This window comes from Thermochaetoides thermophila, assembly GCF_000221225.1.
Source record: "Thermochaetoides thermophila DSM 1495 unplaced genomic scaffold scf7180000011815, whole genome shotgun sequence".
NCBI lineage: Eukaryota > Fungi > Ascomycota > Sordariomycetes > Sordariales > Chaetomiaceae > Thermochaetoides > Thermochaetoides thermophila.
In genome coordinates, this window is record NW_006383031.1 from 1811327 (window position 1) to 1834029 (window position 22703).

The following is a 22703-nucleotide window of genomic DNA, read 5'->3' on the forward strand; positions in this document are numbered from 1 at the left end:
TCGCCGCTTAAACTACTATTCGAGTCTTGCCTGGTTGTTTTTGCATCATCGTTACTCTGCAGGGGCCTCAATCAAGGAAGGCTCCATCAATGTGGCCCCAAGTACAGGGGTTCGAGCAGAGATGACGATTACATGAGGTGGCCAACGGACCACTACAGCCCCGCAATTATTTGCTAAGCACAGAAGCTGGGGACTTTCCACTCGTAGTTCGCCAGCTACGCAGATCATCCCATGCCGTTAAGAAGTCGAGTGTCTTGGGATATGAACCCAAGTTGTGTTGGCGGGAATTAGACAGCCATGTGTGAAGTTCTCGACAGTTTCCTCAAAAGTCCAGGGCAAATGTCTCTCCAACCAGCTCCTCACTCAGTTTCCAGAGTCTCTCCGCAGCGACGGGATCGCTAGCATGACTGAAGGGCTCTCGGAATTGGCAGTCATACAGATACAGACCTTTGATTTCTTGATAGTGGGCCAATAAGTCAGTATTTAGCTCTTGGAAGCGGGAAGATCTATGTAAGCGCTCACCATTCAGGGCAGGATCCAAGGCTGCCACGAGTGTCGTCGATGATCCTTCGTCAGGAGTCTTCCAATAGGGAGCCACTTTATAAAAGGCCGTCTCTAATTCTGGATCTTGATCACGGCTGAGATCAGTTTGGATGGCTTGGGTACGTTGTTAGCATCCTATGAGTACAACACGATGATTTGCAGCTGCGAAACGTACTTCCCGGGTGCAGAGCGTAGGCTGCGATCCCGTACTTTGGCAAATGTTGCTGGAGGTAACGCGTGAAGAGGATATTGGCCGTTTTGGACTGGGCATAGGCGACGATCCCGTTGTACCCATCGGAGGTGCACCTGCCAAATGCTCCCTGGAGAGGCTTCACATGCTCCTCCTCGGGAGGAACTGGCTTCCCCGTAAAGTTATAGTCCGAGAAGCGGATCGGGGATAATCTGTGGCCGGCGCTACTTAATGTCACAATGCGAGTCGCTCCGGGAGAGGTGTTATAAGCTGCCTTGCGGAGAAGGGGAAGCAGAAGGTTGGTGAACAAGAAAGGCCCAATGTGGTTTGTACCGAATTGCATCTCGATACCCTCAGCTGTTGCTTGGCGAGAGGTGACGAAAAGCCCTGCATTGTTGATCAGGATATCCAGTTTGTCCGTGAGGGCAGCTACGTCGGCAGCGGCCTGGCGGACAGACTTCTGGGAGCTCAGATTCAACTGCACAATCTCAACTCTGGTGCCTGGATGATCTTGCTGGATCTTGTCGGCAATCTCCTGAACGCGATGTCTTGTTCGAGAAGCAAGGATAAGAAGAGCAGGATGCTGCGAGGCAAGATTGAGAGCTGTAGCAGCCCCAATGCTCTTCGGACTCACTCCCGTGATCAAGACTGTATTTATTGCTGTCAATCAGCAAGCTCCAATGGAAAAGGGGAACCTTGAGCCATGTACTGACTGGTACGTCCCCGGATCGAGTCTTCAAAAACTCTGGCAACTACTGAGCCAGGAGTTCGTTCGCCAAACTCGGGGTGAGAGGTCATGATCAGAATCAGTAACTGAGGAATCGACAAGTTGACAGTAAGTCAATGCGGTTGTGGCCAGACAGGACGCGCCTGCGGATCTGTACCTTCATTGTGAGTTCAACGGACTTTTTATACACTGTGCATCAACGGGTCATAGAGTCGGATGCGCGTTCCAGAAACCAACCATGGAACACACATTTTGATGCCGAATTCCAGGAGAATCAATACTAACCACCCTGGCATAGCATGATTCGTCACATGATAAGCTGTCGGGATCAGGAAGTGTAGTCTAGCATTTCTACCCCGCATACTTCTGTGATCTTTCACAAATCCAAGTTCTATCGGTGGTGAAGGCCCATGGGAAATGTTGTCCGATGTCTGACCGTACATAATGGAGCCAACAGGAGCTATCTGTAGCTAACGCTGCCAAGCTCCGGCATTTGGAAAAGCCGCGAGGGCCGGATCTTGGGTAATAGGTCGAATGCTCATTGCTGATGCTCAATACAGCATCAAGTAAATGTAATCAAGTACATGCATTAGTTTAGACGGAGAGGAGAACATCCACGTGGTGCATCTATGAACCGTGGCAAACAAACGGTGTCGAAACCAGGTGGATTTGGTCAACTTGGCTGGGAGTCGCCGTCACCTCATCTCGGACCAACTGGAGATGGACTTTGGGGAACTGTGGTGGTGATGATTGGCTGAATGTTTGCATATATTATCATCACGTGATTATAACCGTGATAAGGATGAAGGGCGCGGTTGACCAGGCAAGAACGTGCACGGTTTTGGTCGAAATTTCGCTTCACCTCAAATCGCAATTTTAATTCCTCCAAGACCGAGACAGCGAGACTTAGATTTACGCATTTAGGTGGCGTGTCTCAGCCTCCTCTCCTTTTTTTCTGGGAATTTATCAGAGGCCCCCAACTCTCATCTTCCAAGAACCCTTGCCACGCTCAGCCCCACTTTCGTCGTGGCTCCAACGCGGCAACGCGTCTTTCTCATTCAAACGACTCCTTTCACTCAGGTCTCCTCTAGCTCATTGTCCAGCTCTCACGTTGCAAAGTTCACCATTATCGACAGAATTGTGCAAAATGTCCGAAGAATCAGAAGAATCAGACAACATCGGCTACCTTGCTCAGGACTTGAGTGGCTCGGAGGATGAGGAATCAATTTCCGAGAGTGAACTTGACCAAGAAACGGAAGAAGAGTCCAGTTCATCCGATGCTCAACAGTTGCTCGACCTCGAAGCTTTTGAGTCGGGAGACAGTGATTTAAATGAAAGCCATTCTGACTATCATGGAAGTTCTGGCATCTCTTCGGCCAAGACAACGTCCTCGTTTCCCCAGTTCATACGCCTGCCCCTTGAGCTCCGCTACCGTGTTTGGGAATTCTTCTGTCCTGATCTCACTGCAAAAGCACGGGTTTACTGGTTGCAGTATTCGACACCTTCTCCATACCAGCCCCCCATCCGACCACCCAAAAGCCACCCAGTTTATGATGGTCCGCTGCTGGACGCCCAGACCAGGCCAGCTCGGACTATGATGGCTGTACATCGTGAAAGTCGTCAACTGGCATTAAAGGCCCTTCCGGATGTCTTACGTTTCCAACCAAAAGGGAAGGCATGGCTGAGGTTTAACGCCCGGCGGGACATAATCTATCTTAGCAATGCCGAGGACTTCTTCGCCTACGAAGAGATCCCAAGAATTCCCGGTTTCACTGATCAGATCCGTCATCTCGCTGTCGAGGTGCGAGTGCTCGCTGAGCTCGGGAACCTGCATACAATCCTCCTTTGGGCAACTTTCCCAAATCTCGAGGCAATGTATTTCGCAACTGAACCGGTGAACCACAGCCCAGAGTACCTTCGCTGGTGCACCTCCAAGTCATCGAACCAGTACTTGGTTGAGATTAACCCTGACCAAGACCCCTGGCTCGAAGAACCGGATATGCTTTACTGCTGGCCTGATATCAAAAACCATCGAGACTTTGCAAAGAAGGAGATAAACAAAAAGAAACTGATGGAGGACATGGTACAGAAGGCTGACATCGATATCACGTGGGCGTCCTCCCGCACGCTCAACCTGTGGCCACTTGTCCAGTTTCAACGCGACTCCAACTTGGACTGGTTTGACCAGCTGGCTACTTGGGATGGTAAGGGGAAGATTGAGTGGCCATCTGATTCTGATGCCTTCTTATACGACTCTGTTCTGGATGAGTACGAAAGCTCCGGGATCGACGACTCGGAACTTAGCGACCTCTTAGACGGTCTGTCTTCCAGCGAGGAATTAGACGACTTTGATGAAGAGAACAGTAGAATCAGTACCAGTACAGACGATGAAACTTCCGAGGATGGTGTTACCTCTGCGACCGACTTGCCCTCCGATGATGGTGCGAACTTCGCAGAGTTTTCGAACACAGAATCCTCTTCTGCCACTAATCGAGGATCTCCCTCTGAGGCTGAGTCTGACCATCCGGTTCCCCAACAGTACAGATCACGTTTAAAGCGGCCACGAAGCAGGGTCGTGGACTCTGAATCTGAAGAGTCTGAAAGCGATGGTCCCCGAAAATGTGCCCGTTTCAGCGGTCGTAATCGGAGGGTGATTGTGGACTCTGATGACGGAGAAGCGGAGAGCAGTCACGATACACTAACCCGTGCTCTCCGTAAACGTACTGTGATGTCCGAAGACGAGGGAGAGGAAGATGATGAACAACGTGATGAGGACCATGATGATAACATCTCTCAAAGCTCGGCAGCCAGTGATCGGCCCGACGCAAGCTTGGATGGTGACGATTCCGATCAAGATTGGGGAGCGGCGGTTGAAAAACCCTTGTCCTTTACTGAGAAGCTCCAGTTACACTGTGAGAAAGTGCCCATTCCTCCTGGTGATGATGATGACGGCGATAGTGGAGATAATGATAGCTCTGATAAGGAGGGCGTGAGCGGCGACGATTACGACGCATATACATACGCGGATTTCCAGGATGATGAGGACGGGAATGAGACATTAGACCACGATAGTCATGGACAGGATGGGTATTTTGACAATGAGGACGAAGAAGGATATGGCTATGAAGATTGAGCAGGCAAGTTTCGACTCAACCCACAGAGGATCTCCGTTCTCAGCCAGCAGAGCGTGGAGCTCATGAGGGTTTGTCTCTTTGCCAGTGCTTGCATATTGGCTCTTTCTGGTTGAGCCCGACCGGTGACAACATGGTCATCGTCCCAGTCTCGTAGAATGAACAGCTAAATCGAATAAGAACGAAGCATTGCCCACAACACAAAGTGTCATGATAGAGTCGACTGAAAGTTGTGCTAGTGAGATATGTCACAAGGCCAGGCATCCAATCTGTTTACACAAAAGCCCCTGAATGACCCCAGTGAGTGGCAGTTTCTCTTCATTGGTTCCTGTTGCCTATCCAATCAATCACAATGCTGGGCCACACCAACACTCTCTTCTTAGGCGCCCAAACCAGGCTTGCTTGTGGGGAAAAGTTATTTCTTTCTCCTTTGTGAAACCAGCATACTCGAGATGTTGAATGAACCTGCAATAGCCTTGGAGTCAGATCAATGCTCTTCAGGGCGTTTTCTCTTTGGTGTGTGCACTGACCTGGCATTATCTACTCTTGGTTCCACGCAAATGCTCATGGTTCGGTAATCGGCACAAAGCATCCAATGCACAAGGCTCGTCAACCAAGGCTGCACACGACCACGTGCCCATTCTTCGCCGATCAGAACGTGCAACCCACGGTCCCAGTCATCAATGGACGATCCGGCATAGCGGCCAAGCAAGTCCTCTTTCACCCAGTATATCTCGAAGTATCCAAATGGCACGCCGTCCCAGAGCCCGATTACAGGGAAGCTGTGTCTGCTCTGCAGAGCGTTGGTCAGGAAGGTGGGTGAATAGTCTCCCCAAAAAGCAGTGACCCTGGGGCTGGAAAACCATGCCTTCAGCAGCGTTGTATCCGACATTGTACAGAGATGTTGCTGTGGAGGCGGCTTAGATCCGATGGGGCCCATGTATGGCACCGGGTTTGGTGATAAGGAAGCTACACGGAACGACAAGTACTGTCCAATGGAAGGAATGAAGCGGGTGTAGAACACTTCGCCCATCCGCGGAGGCTTGGGCCTGAGAGGGTGTCGCACATGGTTGGTGATCGTGTACTGGAGCGGCGGGGGAGGGTAATAGGTTGGGAGGTAGGAGCCGCTGTAAAAGGGCCCCAGGAGAAACGGGGGAATGCTGGAGTTTGAAGTTGGTGGCGCCCCTAGGGCCTGAAGCCCTTCCGCATCAACAGCTGTATTCTGTGATAAGAACTCCCCTTGCGTTGGCGACTCTGGCCTACTTTGTGTGGGTGAGTTGGGATACGAAATATTGCTTTTCATAACCGGCTGGCGGGAGAAGAGAAATAGGCGACCCGGGATCTGCCAAAACATCTTTTGCGTTACGAACATGTTGGCCCACGTCTCTTCAGTGTCCTGGAGCGATGTTCCTACGGAAGAGTCGCAACTGGCAATGAGCCCCATGCGCTCTAACTTGGCCATTAAATCATGTCCTCTCAAAACGCCGTCCCGTTTTATTCGAACACGCCACTCTCCCCGCGGTCTACCGGCCTGGGGTGTGAGCCTGGACGCCTCTGTCGTCACAGTCGCTGGTGGTGGAGGTTGATGGAAGTACCAGTACAGCGTGACCCAAAGCATCATGGCGATCTGGCGCGTCGGGCTCGCAGCTGGCTTGTAGTCTTGGTTGGAGGGATTGGATATGGACGAAATGAAGAGGCTGTCGTTTTGCAGGGTTGGCCTGGTGAAGGTATGTAGCTGGGTCTTCGAGTCTGGCCTGGGGCCTTGGTCCGGCCCTTGGTGAGGACTGTCGAACGCAGAGACGCCGTCTTCTGTCTCGACTATCCCTCCCTCCGTGTGAATCACAATCGTCCATCCAATGGGGAAGACACCTGGATGTGTAGTTGGCTCGTTCGACTTGAAGAAGAGTCCGGCAAAGACAGGTGTCACAGTGATATTCTGCCCATTGGGCAGATGTATGACTTCGGGCGACATTGGCTTCGCAACATACAACAGCTTCGATAACCTTCAGCAACGTATCTGGGCAGACTGCCTGTTGTAGGTCAACTATTACCGTCAGTGCTTAAAATGAACCGCAGGGAGGGGACTGTCCCTAGCGTCAGCCCGAGGAGGGGTACCTAAGCTATCTCCGAGAAGAGCGGCGCAGACAGATAGACACCTTGTCACGGCTCGGAGCAAGTGGGTCGGTCACCGATCGGAGTTGTATTCAAGGAGCACACAGGTACGTGGAGTTGGGAGGGGCCGAAGGTGACAGCGTTCAGCAACGGAGTTTATGTATGCAAGTAAAACGCACGTAGGTTGGTGAAATGGGGCGGGCGTGGATGATGCGGATGATGCTGTGATCGGCTAGTCAACTACTTGACCATCAGCGCAGCCGCAGTGGCCAGGGTGATAATGATAATGGTGGATGGGCGTCGGATCGATGTGTTTCGCAAGGCTGTCATTGCGAAGAGCTTTTAGCACTTTAGATGGGAGTCGTGCTTCGATCCTGGTCGAACGAGTGGCATCTTGGGAGCAGGAAAAGGCGTTGCGCTGGTCAAAGCTCCATGCTAGGGGAAATGCTCCCGTCATAACCCCCCACTTCGGTTTGCAATTAGGGTGATGGATGATGGCATCTGCTTAGAGAGATCGCTTAACGACCGTTGAAATTTGAGCTTCTTGTTTGCTAACCTCACTCTCAGCAAATCAAGAGGCAATGGATATGGAGAACTTGACCATGATTGCCGACAGGAATCATGTTGCAGATTTTATGAGATGATTTGTCCGGGTTTTACGCTGCCCTGTCCTGTCTTGGCACCAACGGCCCGACTAACAACGGGCATTACGTAGTTCAATACAATAATAAACGTGCCTAAAGCCCCTGTAATATGATGAAAATCATTTTCGTTACGCCCCCCCGCGCGGCCCCTCCAACCCCACCTCGTCCTCTGTCCCAGGTCGTTCAGCGGGACCATCAGCCGTAACTCTGGCAAGAACTCTCCTTATCCCTGTTGTAGGTGTGTATCAAGTACCAGAGATTCAGAGGCAAAAAGAAGCCATGTCCTTTCCGAACCTCTATGTCCACCGTAAGGTGGCAGAGTCCAATGCAAAGCCATGCGACATCTGCTACAAACTCAGTTCAAGTGTGTTGGTCACGGACTCGGAGGGAATAAAGGTTTGTTACCAATCCCACAACAACTCACTCTCTCCCCGCATCATCCATCCTACGTTGCAGACCTAATCAAATTGATCTGACATCCAGGACTGGTTCCATGTTTGTCCTTCTCATCTCAAGGATCGGGGGTTCTGCACCCCTAAAATTAACCAGGCTGCCATTGAAGAGCGGAAGCAAAGAGAACTCCAGGAGGAGATTGAGCGGTTGAAGAAGGAATACGAAGAGAAGCAGCAAAAGAAAAAGAAGCAAAAGGATGAGGGAAAAGAGGGAAAGTCTGACTCAGCGGACGAGAAGACTGGTAATGATGACAACAACAGCAAGAAGCCAGCAGATATTTCAAAGGATAATTCCGAGGTGGGCTGATTACACACAATCCTTCAATCTTTCATTCTTTCGGCTTTAATAATACTGACCCGAAGGTTTGTAGAGTCTCAATGATAAGAGTCCGAAGTCACCAGAGGCAGAAGAACCTCGCATTTTTGAACTCAAAGAGTTGTCTACCGGCTGACCTCCTGGAAACTCCTGGTGTGCTAACTTATCTGCAACTGCAGGTCTTTCTACCGACAAAGACTGCTCAAAAGAAGGCAAGCTGAGATAGCGAAGCATAATCTGGAACGAATGAAAACCCCAAACTACTTCCCATCGGTACCAAAGAATCTCCCATCTTAAGCTACAACTCAAACGGGCAGACGATTCTAACGTCACATCTTCAATTCATCTTCAACCCTACATTAATGTAAGCCAATGCCATTCATATCGGTTTATGACGAGTCTAAGAGGCAATCAAATAGCTTACTTGGTTCAGGCTCAAATTTTGAGGCTGTGACCGAGGAGGGATTCTTCCTTGTTCAGTGGCTTTAGTATATCCTAAATGATAGATATTTCAAGTGTATTTTTTTTGAACGAGTTGCGATGTTAAAGAGATCGTATCGTGGACTACGGCGATCAGAATCTCTAGGCTAGTGAACAAGAGTTGCCTGGCCTCTATGGGCAAAGTGGAGGACCCCGTAGTCGTGGTTAGAATTCTCTCAGTTATCATAAAGCCGCGAGCCTCCTGGATAGAACAGGATTCATCTCTTGCGGTTTCTTCTAATCATCATGAGTACCACCTTGCCATCCCCCGACGGGATTTGCGGGATCCCCACGAGCCAATCTCGTGGAGACATCTAACCTGAGGCTTTGAGAAAGCTTGAATTTATTATACCAGCAAAAATCTAGCTTGGCTCAAGATGAGTGACATGCCGGTTTCCATACGTTCAATGCATCATGTCCAAGTCCCGACTCATACCAGGTCTTCATTCTTAGCTGCGGTTCTCATTGGAGAGTGGCTTACCGCCCACATAAAAACCCAGGAACTCCGGCTTGTTGGAGATCCTTTGAGAAAGGGCGTCTCAAAATGGGAGCAGACATCGAGAGGCACATCTATGTGGGAAAACTGCCCCTTCAGGGAAGAGAAATTGAGGGATATTGACAGATATCGAGATCAAGAAAACATCTTTGATGTTCATCTTTATCATTAGAGGTTTTGCTTACATTTATCCCCACCATTTTCAGGAACAACTGATTGACTGGGGACTGGTCTTGGAGGAATCCGGATCGAAATGCCAGCCATCCTACCACTGTTCTGTCTTGACCCGGTCACAACTTTGTCAACCTTACTCTTCTGTAGCGAGAAGGCTGGCCCAACCCAGTCACCACAAGTGCACCGGAAGCCCTGCCAGGCGTACCGCCCGATGGTTGCCCCACATTTAGTGTTGGGACACGCCAACCGGCCATCAAGCTTGCCTTCCTCGAGGATTGGGCGCATCCAGGAAAGAGCTTCTATAAAATAATGGGGACAATCAGATCGATCAGCATTACCCCGGTCCTTGTGTGGGACAATGAAAGGAGTGGTGGCAAGGACCCGACGACACTTCTTGCACCTCAGCTCAGCTCCTCCATTTGTGTCATTTATCTTGCCATTTTTGTCTCCTTCGGCCGTGGCCGCCTCATCCTCGAACCGCAGACGATCGGGGGCACGTCCTATCCGTGCAGCGTCCTCAACTTCTCTCTGGTAGAGCCAACGTTGGTACGCGGGTTCCCTCTCCACAGCATCATCACTGTCAGCTGGACATCCCATGTCCCACCACATTTCGAGCTGTCGCATAAAACCATCATTGGGCCCGGCTATGGGCCGCGTTTCCCTTACCCACTCCAGGGCTCTCGACACAGCCTCCTTCGCTGATATGTTCGGATCTGACTTTCCGAAGCGGTATGGATACTTCCAAAGGAGGTAGGCAATGATTGCGGTCACGGAGCGTGACTTGCCCATAGCGCAGTGCACGAGAACCACACCAGGGGATGCAACAGCTGAGGAATCGGAAGGGTCGATGCCACGGAGCCCGGAATCGATGAAGCGAACAATCTTCGGCAAGTGGATGAGTATGTCCTGGTCTTCCATGTCGTCGATGTCGATGCTCAGGTGCTTCACATGACGAAATGCCTCATTTTCGCGATCCACTGTATGGTCTATGACAGAAAGAATATGCGTGATTCTGTGTTCCTTGATGAGACGGGCGCGGTTGGCACCAAAAACCCTAGAGTGTTTGTTAGTTGAGTCGCGTTATTTGGCCAAGATGCTTCAAGCAGGACGGACCCTCCAACGAAAAGTTCATCATCACCTTTGATTCGGTTGAGCGCCATACTAGAGCGTAGGAATCCAATAGCCTTGAGGATCTGCTGTCGCGAGGGTCCCTTGGGAATGTTTTCATCAACCTTGCTTGGTCAGTCGGCCCAACTTCTGTGCTTTGCGACGGGTCCATTTTAATATGGGGCTTACAGGAACCCCCGAGGAACCGGCCAAGTGGTTGACAGCTAAAACACCAACGCCAAGCCGAGGATCTGCACTTGGAGAGACCTCATCGTCCTCAGGGCCAGATCGCATTACGATGCTGTCCACATGGGCGTTTGTAGATTGATCGATTGACCCCATAGTTTCACCACGAAAGAAAAAAATTGATCCTTTTTTTGACAGTTGGCAAGCGCGAGCGGCGACGCGCGAGCAGAGACAGCTGCAGACGCACCGAGGTTCAGAAGTCCCGAGATGACTTTGTCGACCCACCCCTCCAGGCTTGAGTGGGGCCAAACACGTGCCCCGCAGTGATTTTGCCAGCGGAGTATGTACTCTGCCAATCACAGAAGCTGCACTTAACATCTCAAGTGCCTTACTTTACCTACCACAGGTGCGCCTCGAGTGTGGCAGGTACCTGGAACGGTGATCTGGTCTTCGCAAAACCGTTCTGTTCCAGCGAGAAACCAAAGGCAAAAGTGATTGAATCGATAGTGTTGAAAGCAAAAGAATTCACTGCCGTAGGTGCTTGACCCTAGGTGATCCGTAACAGAGTCCAGAGTCGAAGGCTTTCTATCGTTGGGGCTGGCGCCATGGCTTCACTAAATATTTGCTCGTCTTGCTAACTTCGAAGTTCCAGATGATCCACTATCTTCCCAGCATGCACCCCAATGCCCAGAGAATGATGGATGCTTTAGAACTTGAATGTAGACTCTTACAAAGCTACTTTCTCGTGATTTGGATGCCGCTCTCTCAAGGGCAATACGATTGCTACCTGTTGGTCGGCACGGGAGAGGAGCAATAGAACAGGAACCGGCAACGAGCATGAAACCAATCCAGCTGTCTTATCTCCTACTGGAGACATGGAGTGCCCTTATTTAAGCCAAGTTGGCGGGCAAACTACCGATTAACTCGTGAGTGAGCAACGAATCCTGAGGCTACGCAATACAAAGCAAGACCCTGTCCAGTGCGCGCGCAAGCCCCGGATGCCACTGAGCCGCCAAAGGCTGAAGCAAGAATGAGATGGTGGGATTGCTCCCCGTTTTTAACTCGTTTGGAAAAAAAACCGGACAGTAGAGAAATGCTCTTGGAAGTGCACTCTCTTGTCTTCCTGGAACGGTCGTAAAGGGCACATCATTCTGAGATGGCAGGTTCCAGGCCGCGACTCTGCATAAACTCCACCCCCGAGATGTTTGCCGTTCAACTTGATCCCTCGTTAACTTTTAACGAAAGCTGTTATTGCAAGTCATTGGGGGATGTCCTTTGTCCATGCAGTTGGCGGTTCAGGGACTGTCTGATCCGTCGCTACTTGCGGTCGAGATATCGGCCGGAGACCTTAAGTTTCGGAGATCGATACTGGAGGCACGGCTGGTTGTTTGCATGTCGTATCGGCTTATTTGGTCGGCTAACTGTGACTGACAGGGACGCGGGCTCATATAATTGCTGAGTACCGGAAGTCTTACGTTTCTTTTCCACCCGCCGTCAAGAGGCAGGCTAGCCCAGTCTACGAGCTGGATTAATGTCGTGCTACGAGCCAACCTGAGGACAAAACCTCGCGTCCGTGAGTGAACGAGGGCCAGGGAAACCCTAAAAGGGTCGTGACCGAGTCTCATCTTGTTTGGACCGAAGGCTCCTCCTCCATCATACAGGCATTCTCCAGCATGTTCGTCCACTTCCCGCTTGTGCCTGCATGGCTGTGCTTGAGGTGCTGCCGGAAATGATCTGCTCGGTAGAACTTCTTGCTCGCGTTGCACTCGCGAAATTTGTGTATCTCTTGCAGGTGGCGAACGCGTTCTTCCCAATCCTGTTCGCTTGCACGCAGACCGCCCTGGGCACCTTGGCTGCCACCAGTCCTGTTAAACTCTTTGCCACAATAACCACAAATGTCCACCTCTCCAGGTCTTGTGGTGCTTTCATGAAACGCTCGCTCATAGCTGGTCAAAGCTGCGCATGACCAGCTATGCCGCCGCACGTGGAGGGAGTTTTGATGCCGTTCCGCCTCATTTTTATTCTTGAATCGGTTACCGCAGAATGAACATTCGTATTGCTTCTCAGCCTCATGTGCTCTGGAGAGTTTACACAGAGAAAGTGGTTAGTATGGCGCGCCCGTAAGCTAACAGAAGACAGTGCAAGGGGAATGCGTACCTGAGTTCTTCCTCAGTGTCGAATTTCTTCGGTTTTTTGGGACAGCACTCGCACATATACGGTCCTTTCAACTTGGCAGACAGTGTGCTAGAACTCTTGGGGATTTCAGGAAGTTTCCGAGGCGAAACAGGAGTGCGGCCGGCCAGCAAAGGTTGCTCACTATGAGTGCGTTGATGAGGTGAAGAGGCTGTTGAGGTCCTCCCGGTCAGGGCATGCGGCGCAGCGGATAGTGTTGTAGGAGTAGGATAGTTGTTGGAGCAGTTCAATTGATCAGTGGGAGATAGGCCACCGGGAGAGATAACACTCGGCGAACGGCGCCCAAAAGACCCCATACCCGTCAGGTTGCTGGTAGTTGGGAGATAGTTGGTGTGGCTGCCACTACGGCTAACTGAGCATATGCTCGGGGCCGAGCTATGCGGCATCAGCAGTCGAGGAGTTGGCGAGCTCCGAGCGAGCGCCCCGTCCCTCCTCCGCAGAGGATCACTACCCAGCCCTGCTTCATCGCCAGGCGGAGATGATGCTCGGCGTTTCTGACCCGGTTGATAGTATTCCCGATCCCTATGATCTCTTTCCCAATCCTTATCCCGATCCCAGTCCCTTTCGCGCTCGCCGCCACGACTAGCCCATAGGTCATCAATGTGCAAACTACGCATACGAGTCGTTTCTGAGTCATCCATGGGAAAGTGTACGTCATCATCTCGAACATCAGTGCCAGTGTATGCACAGCCATTGCGGTCCTCCGAGACAGACCCGCCATGTATCCGGGAAAAATTCCTGTATGGGGCACGATCATAGTCGGTTCCCTCAGCAAACGACGAGCTCCGCCCGAACGGCGCTCCTAGGGGGGATGTCGCAGACAAACCGCCGGAGGAATTCGTGAAAATTGACTCGAGGTAGGGCTGCTTTGTTCGATGTGGCAGCGAAAGCGTTATCGGAGGAGGCTGTATATGGCGGGTATGCGAAAGGTCGCTTAGAGACGTGCTCAAACCCGATCGTCCGACGGAGCGGTTCAGTTTTTCGAGCATTGAGCTGTCGATCGAGTCACGGGTGTCCATGCCTGGACGCAAGCTCTTCATAGCATGATGTCCGAACCGCGGGAGGAAAGCACTAGAAGACCTGGGTATGCGAAACATGTTAGCAACAACGTTGCAGTCAGCACCCTTCGGGTCTGAGCAGAACCAACCGGGTGCTGTCCAAGCTGTGATATCCATCATCTGGAGGTTCATTTCGGAGCGAGAAGTCTGGTCGCCGAAAGCTGAGACCGAACGAGTCGGTATCGGACGCACCGTACTCCTCCCGTCGCATCCTTTCCTTGCCCTGCAGGGACGGACAGACAGGGCAGTCAGGAGGGACATACCGCGGCGGGGGCAACGGCGGAGGAACTTCGTGTTGAACTGCGCCGCGGATCGCCATGGGAATAGACGAGGCAGATGGGGACAGGCTTCGGAACAACTCGGCCGGTTAGAGAAGGAAAAGGTCTTGTGCCGGGATGCTCGTCGGACATAACTGATATGGGTGGGAGAGGAGGTCCGGGGCTACCCGCCCGGCCTCCATAGCGGGACTCGGAGGATGGGATTGCCGCCATAACAGCTAAGTTGCCAACAGTGTGTAAACCTCAAGGCCAGGCTGCGCTAGCACGATGCAGTATCCTCGCTGCTGACCAGGGCCAAGGACCAAGGCGAGACAGAAGTCGAGAGATGGTAACTTGTAGGTACCGCTCCGGCTGGCGGCTCTGGCTGTGGGGAATGCTCAGATCTCAGCTGAAAGCAAGGCGGTCGCCGCCTTAGGAGGCTCAGGTTGCCACTCACGCCGAGACCAACGGAAAGCTCGCCTCTCCTGGTTTACTTGGCTGAGAACAGGGACAGTGCAGCTCGATTGCAGACGTGCACAGTGATGGCAGCTATCGGCTGTCGCTATATCGTTTGTGTATGTGAACAGACAAGTTCGATGACTCGGCGACTGCCACTTGTGAGCTTGAGCTGGAGGTGGAAGCCTACCCAGGCCAGGTAATTCGTAGCCTTGGGAGATAGGGGGAGGGAGCAGGTCGGGCCAGCGAAAAGGGGCTTGCAGGCACACTTGATTTGGGGAGGGTTGCGAGAGAGCAACTAGCAACGAGATACCTCAGTCCAGTGTGCAAGCAGGCACCCCGGGCAGGAGACTGAAAATCGGGAAAGGCGGAACAGAGGCGAGAGGGCGGAATAACAGCGATTTTTGAGCAGGCCAAGTGCTGAAGTATGGTGTTCGACGAGAAAAAACGGGCGCTGCCTTGTACAGCTGTATCTGCTGGCCCAGTGCCCAAGCGGACTACGAGGGCTGATCGCTGTGATTGGCGGATCTCTATCCGAGCGACCTGCGAGAGAGCCCAGGACTTGGGCTTGCTGATGAGATTCCAGGTGCCAAAAAAGTGAAATTCACTTGCAAGCTAGGACTTCTTGCCTTCTCGCTGGCTAGCAGCCCACTGCCAAGGGCTGTCATGCGACCATGCTAGCGTAGCGGAGGCCGTAGCCAGCCCAGCCGCGGTTCGGCACGCACACGCCTATGGACGAAGATGAGTGTTGGGTCACCAGTGTCGGGGAAGGGCTTCTGGGTCCCTATGCGTTCGATAGCTTCTGGTTGGTGAAGGTGTGGGTCCAGCAGGGTGTCCAGCAGTCAAGGCTCCGTCGGATTTGATGATGTGGGCCCCATGAACCGCCCTACTGCAGCACTAGCTCGGATAGGAAACGGCGATGGAGTCGGCGTTTTAAACACTAGCCCAATCCGCGCTGATGAAGGGCGCGGTTCTGCGGTGTGTGAGGGGGTCAGAGAGAGTTTTGTGGATTTTGTGCTCGTAGGGCTGGGGGTTTAGTGGGCAGGAGAGTGGTGTGAACGGGCAACCGCAACTGCGCGGGTGTGGGCCTTCCACTTTCAGGTTGATCCCCGATGGACGTGGGTGTGGGAAAAAACGGCGAACACGGAGCAAAACGGCCAGTGTGCACGATGCATCTCACCTTTCACCTCTGCTAACCACAACGCCTTGCCTTGCATCTAATATAAAAGCACCCACACACTGCACACCGAAGAGGAACGAAACACAAAGATGGTAACTTGGCATGCTTCATCTACAATGGGCAATCTCTTATATCGCCACTACGGGCTTGTAGGACAGCGCTGCGTGTTTTTCCATACATCTCCCAGACCTGAAAATCAGGAGGGAGATCACACGCAAGCAGTGTTAACCCGCCCCAGCCCCTCCCCAACAAGACCCAAGGATAGCGCTCCAATGCGCTAGCTAATCCGTAGGCAGTGTCGCATTGCAACCCCAGTCACGTACGTGTGTACAAGTTGGACCGCCCAGCAAGGACCGAACGCCTTATGCTCCTTACGTACTGCACGGCCTAGGGCATGAGATTGGCAACTGGAGGGTGCTTTCAGTTAGCGTAGAGAAATAGTGTACTGGAGCATGTGTCACCTCAGCATTCGCCCAACCTCGCACATCGAGGACTCCAGTTTGTACACCATGATGCCGTCGTCAACGGCCAGGCCAGCTGCTAGCCCTTAGGTCCACCATCACAAACTGCTGCAGCGCTGCCGTTCTGCGACGGGTTGTTCGGACACCACGGAAAAGACAGCGGCATCCACACAACCAGGGAAGCATTCGGAGCCGCCCAGCCCTACGCCCACGGACGACAGTTCTCCCGCTGGCCCACCACAAGTTCACAACCACATCAATGATCTCCCACCCACAAACAAGCTCGCAATAATCAATCCGCCAGGGTTTGCTCATCCGTGACCCACAGGTCCGTCCTGCAGATGCACGCGAAGACATTTGGCAGCGCACCCACTCGACACGGAGTACTCGTAGGGATGATGAGCCTGGATGTAGCGGCCGTAAGCTGTCAGATAGGACCAAATCAGATGCAGGACACGACGTGGTCAAATATACTCAACAAGAGAGAAACAGAAAACTGTTCCATCCAGCTCTGACCGCTCATAAAGGACTTGCTGTGCTGGTATGGTAAGCTGGGAATTGCACGTAGTAGTGCACAAGCTCGCCTTCCTGTGCCTACAATGCTGCCTGCGGTCCTTGCGCATCTAATGATCCATGATCCGTTGCCGTCGGGATGTGGGCCAATGGTTCAGCAGGTGGCAGTCGGGTGGTTCCCGTCATCTGGCAGGCTACAGCATGAGCCACCTAGGCTGCGCGGTGCTGCGGATCGCCCTCAAAACCCACAACGTGACTTATGTAGTTCTCTGCGAAGTGCGAACCGCACCAAAGGCCCCCAGAGAACAGCAAGTCTGGTTTCCTCGGCGGAGTGCAAACAAGCTAATGCTCAATCCATCTTCCTGAGCCAAGCAAGCATTGCATCATAAACACATTATGTATATAGCCAGGTATCGCTCAGGGTCGGGACCAGGATCGGATTACCAAAGACGGCAAACTAGCTGCATGGGATACATGCTGTACTTGATATGTGCTAGCTGGAAGCCAAGAAAGGCCCCAGTTTCCCAGGTCTTTGTGCTGAACCAGCCAGTACAAACACTCAAAGCTATGGACTCGACCCCGGAGCTAATCTTCCAGGCCAGCTCCTGGCCCTCGCTGACCGGTAAAAGATCCACGCTCACCTCACCGTCAAATCCCTCTCTACACCTGTAGAAGTATGTCAAATTCTCGAAGAATCCATGTCGTGGATGTCAGACGACGTCAGCTCAGCTTCACACACACGACGTCGCGTTCCAAGTCTTGGTCATGTAAACGGCAAGATCTCTGGACTCTCGAGTCGGACAATCGGATACGTCGGCACTCCGCATGGAGTTGGCAATCAGTTCCCCAAGGCTGCTTTGGGTTTTGCTACGCGGGGGCTTTATGCAGAGATTTGATCCTTTAACACTCAGCCCTACCAGCCGCTATCCCCCCTAAGGAGAATTGATTGGCAGTGGTTCTTGGCAAAGCTGCAGGAGGGCAGCCTAGTTCCAACCCCGCAGAATACCGTCGGCGGGTCGACGAAGTGTGCCATAACTGGGCTGCGGGGCAAATCCCTTCGCAGCCCCATCGCATCTCTCTTGGTAGGTACAATTATAACCGGGATCTAGTATATGTGACCGCCCTTCCAAAACTGTCCTTGACCACAAAACCGTGCCAAACACAAGCACAGTCCGTAAGAGGGTCAAATCATTGGAACGCACCGTTTACTTGTCTCTATCCCCTGGCCATGCAAGCGTGTTACATTCTCTGTGCAGATTGCCTCGTCCAGTTCGTTCGCCGGCAGGCGTTTGGTCGGAGAAAACGCTGCGGCTAGGGCGTAAGGAGTGGAAGTCTTGCATACGCTGCGCATGCAGTGCTGCATCGTGGAAGCCGTCCGTATCTGGCGGCACGCAATGTGTACACAGTAGGAGCAAACCATCCGGCTCTGAATAATGGCATGTTGTGCCAGACCACCAAATAAAGGTCATTCCCAGAAATAGAATGGATATTCCTGTGGTTAAACCTGATTCTAGAATGCGGCAGGGTTCAATGACTTAGAATGACAATTACAATGATAAAAAAGCGATTTCCAGCATTCAGGCTCTCAAACAAACTTGAAGGCCACCAGAAAGGAACATCGGGCCATATCAAAGGTCTGCGCTTAGGGCCCAGTCTCAAGCAAAATGAGAAGTAACGAGATAATCTCGCTCTGATGTATAGTAGCTGTGGATAAGAAAGCCAAAAGGGACAAGCCCTACCCCATAGCAGACGTTCAGACTGCATCGAAGCAATAATGGCATAGGATCGACTGCTGTCAACTCGGAATAATGAAATAAAAATTGAAACATACGAAAGCAAGTCAAGTCAGCCATCCCATTAAAGAATAATTGAACCAGAATAACACTATCTCCGTAGGATAGGGTACTTATTCACCAAGTTCCTCTTCATTGCACCCTTCCTCGTCATAAGTACCTTCATCGTCCTCACTTGACCCTTCACCATCACTGTCGCCGTCACTCCCTGGATCATAATCCTCTTCCAACTCATCCTCCTCGTCCTGCAATCTCTGCTCTGCCTCGCGTGCCGCTCGCTCAAGCTCCGTCAGGCCATCGTTCTGAGACGGCTCGCCAGATGATTCAGCTTTGGTAGACTTGCGTAAATTCTCAGCAAGCTGACGCTTTGCCCTCCTCTGCTCTGCCATGCTGCGGTCCGCAAGACCATGTCGCTGGACATAATTTTCGTTGATGACCTGATAATCTTCCTGGTCGATCATTCCGAACTCGATTTCTTTGTCTGTCGCGTTGCCGCCAGCGGTGACGTCGCTATCTAGCTCGATGACAAGGTTAAAGGTTGTCCGGAGGACATTGGTATAACTAACGGCGGCGATCTTATCGAGTGGAAGGAAGACCAAGGGCTTTTTGAAGCCCCACAGAATGCCAGTAGGCAGGAAAAAGAGAAATCCTTCTTTGCTCCCGCGGAAGGCCTTGACATGGACCGCCTTTTCGTTAGGACGATGGGGCTGCTTCACGAGACTGTGGAAAACTCGGGGATCGGATGATATGAGCTGGAAGGACTCGTTGCCGGCCGCACGCAGCGACGTAGTGAGTGCCCAATGGAAAAGGCAGCTGTATGACTCGGCGAAAGCTTCCGCTGTTTTGGCCGCCGTCCCTTTAATGCTTCCTGCTTTCGGTGCAGCGGCAGGTACCGTGAACACAAGCGGTTCTAGGGATGCCTGCCTATCACTGCTAACACCTGAAGCCTTTGATGTAGGGAGATAGCTGTCGCGTGGCAAAAGAATGTAATTGTACTGCGTCTGCGACTTATCAGGGACTGGCAGGAAGAAGGCATGTTCTGTGTTGCCGCAATCAGTTAGCTCTGCACATGCAATGGCAAGCGTGTAACTCTCATCTATCGACATCAACATACCGATCTCGATCCACGGATACACCAGCCCAGGCGCCGGACCCGTCGCCCCTTGAGCTTTTGCAAAGAGGCAGCTCTGAGTAAAACAGATGTCATACTTTTTACGCTGTGGTACCACAACGGAGATGTCTTTGATCTCAAGCAACACTGGCTCCGAAACAGTGACGTCCGCACTTGAACCGGCCGAGCTGGCACCTCGCGAGACGGCACTCCAGCTCCCGGTTACAGGATGACCGTTGGCGTGCGGTTGGGACGGAGGCTGGTCGGCGTCCACCCGCCTTCTCTTTGCCGCAGGTTCGTTTTGAACATCGGCCAACGCCAGCCTTTGGTGCACGAAGTCTGCGATCTCGTTGAAGAGAGCAGTGCGTGCGGGAGTGTCTGACGATGGAGGCGTCACCGACGCGATGTGTTAGCCGCTTGTTTCCCACGTGTCCAGAGTCTGGCGTCTTGTAACCACGCCCTCATCACCCTTTTCCAAGCATGATAAGCGACTCCTGCACAAGGCATTAGAAATCGTCAAGCGCAACATACCTGCAGCCTGCTGGATGGCTGTGAGGATGTCCGGTCTCGACCGGAACACCCATTTCAGCTTTTCCAGGTCAAGTCCTGAGGACATGATGAAGCGGGGCGAGGTAAGGCCAATTTAGGGAATCAGATGAGGGATGTCGGCTCCAGTCGTTGCTCGGGGGGTTCGGCAATTAGTGCTCACGTTATGCTAATTGTTGACTGTCGTGTTTGGAGCTTGCTGGCATTGACGTTTGGTAGTCGGTGTCCGCGGTGTTGGCGCTTTGTCGTGGCTGCGACGCGTCAACGTAGCCGTGCTAACTGTTGCTTGTTGCAGGGCAGGGGGGTTGCCTGTACGGTCCGCCCTTACCAAACTGCTACGATTTAAGCTTAGCATGTGACGTCAGCAGTCCCAATCTAGGACAACATTCATCAACATAAGTCCTGCATCTGCGTCGCTGACGAGGGGACAAAGGCCTTTTTTCAGCCATTTTGTCCATCGCAACCATTTAGAGTCGACATACGTGTCGTCTCAGCGTTCCCAACTCAGATGCTTTCACTATCCCTACCCCCCACATCTGCAGCCAACTGGATCCCGTCAGCATGGCGGCGCCATTGCTCTCCACTTGTCAGTCATCACAAGTCCCAATGCACTGCCAACACAGGCCGCAAGATGGCTTTGATTGGAAAGATATCTTCCAAGTGCTTGTAGTCTCCTTGATGCTAGCCAGTCCCAATCTACTACCAAGTGGTTCAGGGCATAGTATGTCGGAGCCATCCGCGGTATCGAGGGATCGTCGAGCATAGTTGCGGCCCCGGGCCCCGGCACCCTCATGGACCGGGCTTCTGTTTGGAGGGGCTCGAGACAGGACTCGGGACAGGTGGGGTTATGAATCCCTTCACTGACGCTACATGTCTGGGAGCAGCAGGGACGCCAGAGGATGGACTCTCGATCGCGAGATGCGAAGCAGAACTCATCAAAAGGGTGCCGTGTCGACATCCTCACGTACTGACTACCAAATGTTCAATCTCTTGCAATTGGTCTCGATCGCTCTCTATACCAGCCTTGCTTCTGCCGTCTTGGCTTGTCGTCTTGATGTATAGTCTCTAGCAGCGCCAAAACAACCCCTCACGGCCACGACTCACTTGGAAAGCAGCAATTCGATCCTTTCCGAGTGCTCTGATCACCCCAGACTGAATGCATGGATCATGACACCATGTCAGTTATATCAGCACGTGTGTAACACGTACTGGCCTGCAATCCGAGCTAGGCGATGAGTTGAATACTGGGAAAGGTAGCAAGCGCGCTCAGTCCAACGTCACCTTATAGGCAATCTCATCTGCGGACCCTGCACATGTGTAATTCTTCTCCACATCTTCCCCTCCTCGCCAAGCCGCTTTGTTATGTCCCTGTTTATCACGGAGGGGTAAGAGGATGGAGGCCTCCATTGCATGTTTGGTCGGGTACGCGGTATGCTAAGTACGTTTCATAAAAGGTCCACAGCATGCATATGGATCAGGTATCCTCCAAAAGCATAAATACCCAAGAACCTCTCCCTCAGGAGCAGAGCATGTGGTAAAACCACAGAGCTAGTAGTTCTGGGAATAAAGTTTCGGGACGCGGATCTCACCCATTCCAAACCACTTTTCAACATGTCCTTTCACATCTCTGCTAGCAACATCCGTGTCGAGGATGGCCACATTCTGAAGGCCACGCTGTTCGATGCCGATGGAAACCCGGTAGAGGCAGAGTTTGATCTCGATAACGTGATTGGCAACAATGATGGCAAGTCTTCTCTATTACCTCTCCGGGAAAACGAGACAACTTGCACTAACTATCAGCTAGGCAACTTCGAGTGGGGTGGTGTGAACTTCTCTCAGAGCGCCGAAAACATTAGCTTCGCCATCGAAGGAGGCGACTCTGTCCCGGTCCTCCGCGCTTCCTTGAAGACTATTGACGGAGAGCTTGTCGATCGGGATATCAACCTTGCCGAGCGCATTGGGAATAATAACGGCTCATTTGTCTTTGGTATGCCATCCTCCTCGGGGACCCATTCAAAACTCTTGTCTTCTAACTGATGGAATCTTCATGTTTGCAGAGTAAATGGCAAAGAAGATACAAAGAGGCAGGATTGAATTGAATTGCATTTTCGACCCGTCGCAAAGAGGCAGGTTATGTAAGGCAATTCAAAATATAGAATATTTTCCTCTAATCATTGATAAAGCGCAATATTCTGACAGTGCCGTAAAACATCTGCCATGTAACTAGATGGATGCATATGAGTTTTGATATCAGCAACCAATCTTAATCCCCAGGCTTAAAACGTACCTGAGGAGCTGTTCATTGCCTCTAGGTATCTCATGCATGCTAACCTTACCTTACTCTGAGACATGACGGTTTGCAAGCGGCTGGTTTGTAATTGAAAGAAACTCCAGTCCCCACATTACCTGCTTTCCCAGTCCATTGGAGTCGGGTAGAGGCTGCGGAGTAAGCTTCCTATAGCAAACTCCTAGAGAAAGTCCAATTTGTAATACTTCTCGTTACCTTTGCAGAGTCTTGCCATGAACCTCGCGCAGATATTTGCTACAATCTTGCAGGGTAACTCCCACCTTTCAATT

The 22703-nt window shown here is 52.0% G+C and overlaps 8 protein-coding genes across 8 annotated transcripts; 3 read left to right on the forward strand and 5 right to left on the reverse strand.

Annotated features, from left to right (window-relative positions):
* Positions 1-322: 322 nt before the first annotated feature.
* CTHT_0021030 (oxidoreductase-like protein) lies at positions 323-1623 on the reverse strand (the record flags this gene model as incomplete). Its single annotated transcript, XM_006692511.1, has 5 exons — positions 323-456; positions 523-657; positions 719-1381; positions 1447-1546; positions 1618-1623. 5 exons carry the CDS (start codon positions 1621-1623, stop codon positions 323-325), a joined length of 1038 nt encoding a protein of 345 aa, XP_006692574.1.
* A 984-nt stretch (positions 1624-2607) lies between these two features.
* CTHT_0021040 (uncharacterized protein) lies at positions 2608-4593 on the forward strand (the record flags this gene model as incomplete). Its single annotated transcript, XM_006692512.1, has 1 exon — positions 2608-4593. One exon carries the CDS (start codon positions 2608-2610, stop codon positions 4591-4593), a length of 1986 nt encoding a protein of 661 aa, XP_006692575.1.
* Positions 4594-5078: 485 nt separating this feature from the next.
* Positions 5079-6563, reverse strand: CTHT_0021050 (uncharacterized protein; the record flags this gene model as incomplete). Its single annotated transcript, XM_006692513.1, has 1 exon — positions 5079-6563. The coding sequence occupies one exon, from the start codon at positions 6561-6563 to the stop codon at positions 5079-5081; it is 1485 nt and encodes a 494-aa protein (XP_006692576.1).
* Positions 6564-7626: 1063 nt separating this feature from the next.
* Positions 7627-8106, forward strand: CTHT_0021060 (uncharacterized protein; the record flags this gene model as incomplete). Its single annotated transcript, XM_006692514.1, has 2 exons — positions 7627-7743; positions 7831-8106. The coding sequence occupies 2 exons, from the start codon at positions 7627-7629 to the stop codon at positions 8104-8106; spliced, it is 393 nt and encodes a 130-aa protein (XP_006692577.1).
* A 1153-nt stretch (positions 8107-9259) lies between these two features.
* CTHT_0021070 (uncharacterized protein) lies at positions 9260-10714 on the reverse strand (the record flags this gene model as incomplete). The annotated part of the gene is made up of 3 exons (XM_006692515.1): positions 9260-10319; positions 10379-10497; positions 10562-10714. The coding sequence occupies 3 exons, from the start codon at positions 10712-10714 to the stop codon at positions 9260-9262; spliced, it is 1332 nt and encodes a 443-aa protein (XP_006692578.1).
* A 1465-nt stretch (positions 10715-12179) lies between these two features.
* CTHT_0021080 (uncharacterized protein) lies at positions 12180-14128 on the reverse strand (the record flags this gene model as incomplete). The annotated part of the gene is made up of 3 exons (XM_006692516.1): positions 12180-12636; positions 12716-13831; positions 13899-14128. 3 exons carry the CDS (start codon positions 14126-14128, stop codon positions 12180-12182), a joined length of 1803 nt encoding a protein of 600 aa, XP_006692579.1.
* A 4454-nt stretch (positions 14129-18582) lies between these two features.
* On the reverse strand, positions 18583-20196 carry CTHT_0021090 (putative chaperone protein; the record flags this gene model as incomplete). Its single annotated transcript, XM_006692517.1, has 3 exons — positions 18583-19508; positions 19584-19958; positions 20112-20196. 3 exons carry the CDS (start codon positions 20194-20196, stop codon positions 18583-18585), a joined length of 1386 nt encoding a protein of 461 aa, XP_006692580.1.
* A 1541-nt stretch (positions 20197-21737) lies between these two features.
* On the forward strand, positions 21738-22188 carry CTHT_0021100 (uncharacterized protein; the record flags this gene model as incomplete). Its single annotated transcript, XM_006692518.1, has 2 exons — positions 21738-22113; positions 22184-22188. The coding sequence occupies 2 exons, from the start codon at positions 21738-21740 to the stop codon at positions 22186-22188; spliced, it is 381 nt and encodes a 126-aa protein (XP_006692581.1).
* Between the last annotated feature and the right edge of the window lie 515 nt (positions 22189-22703).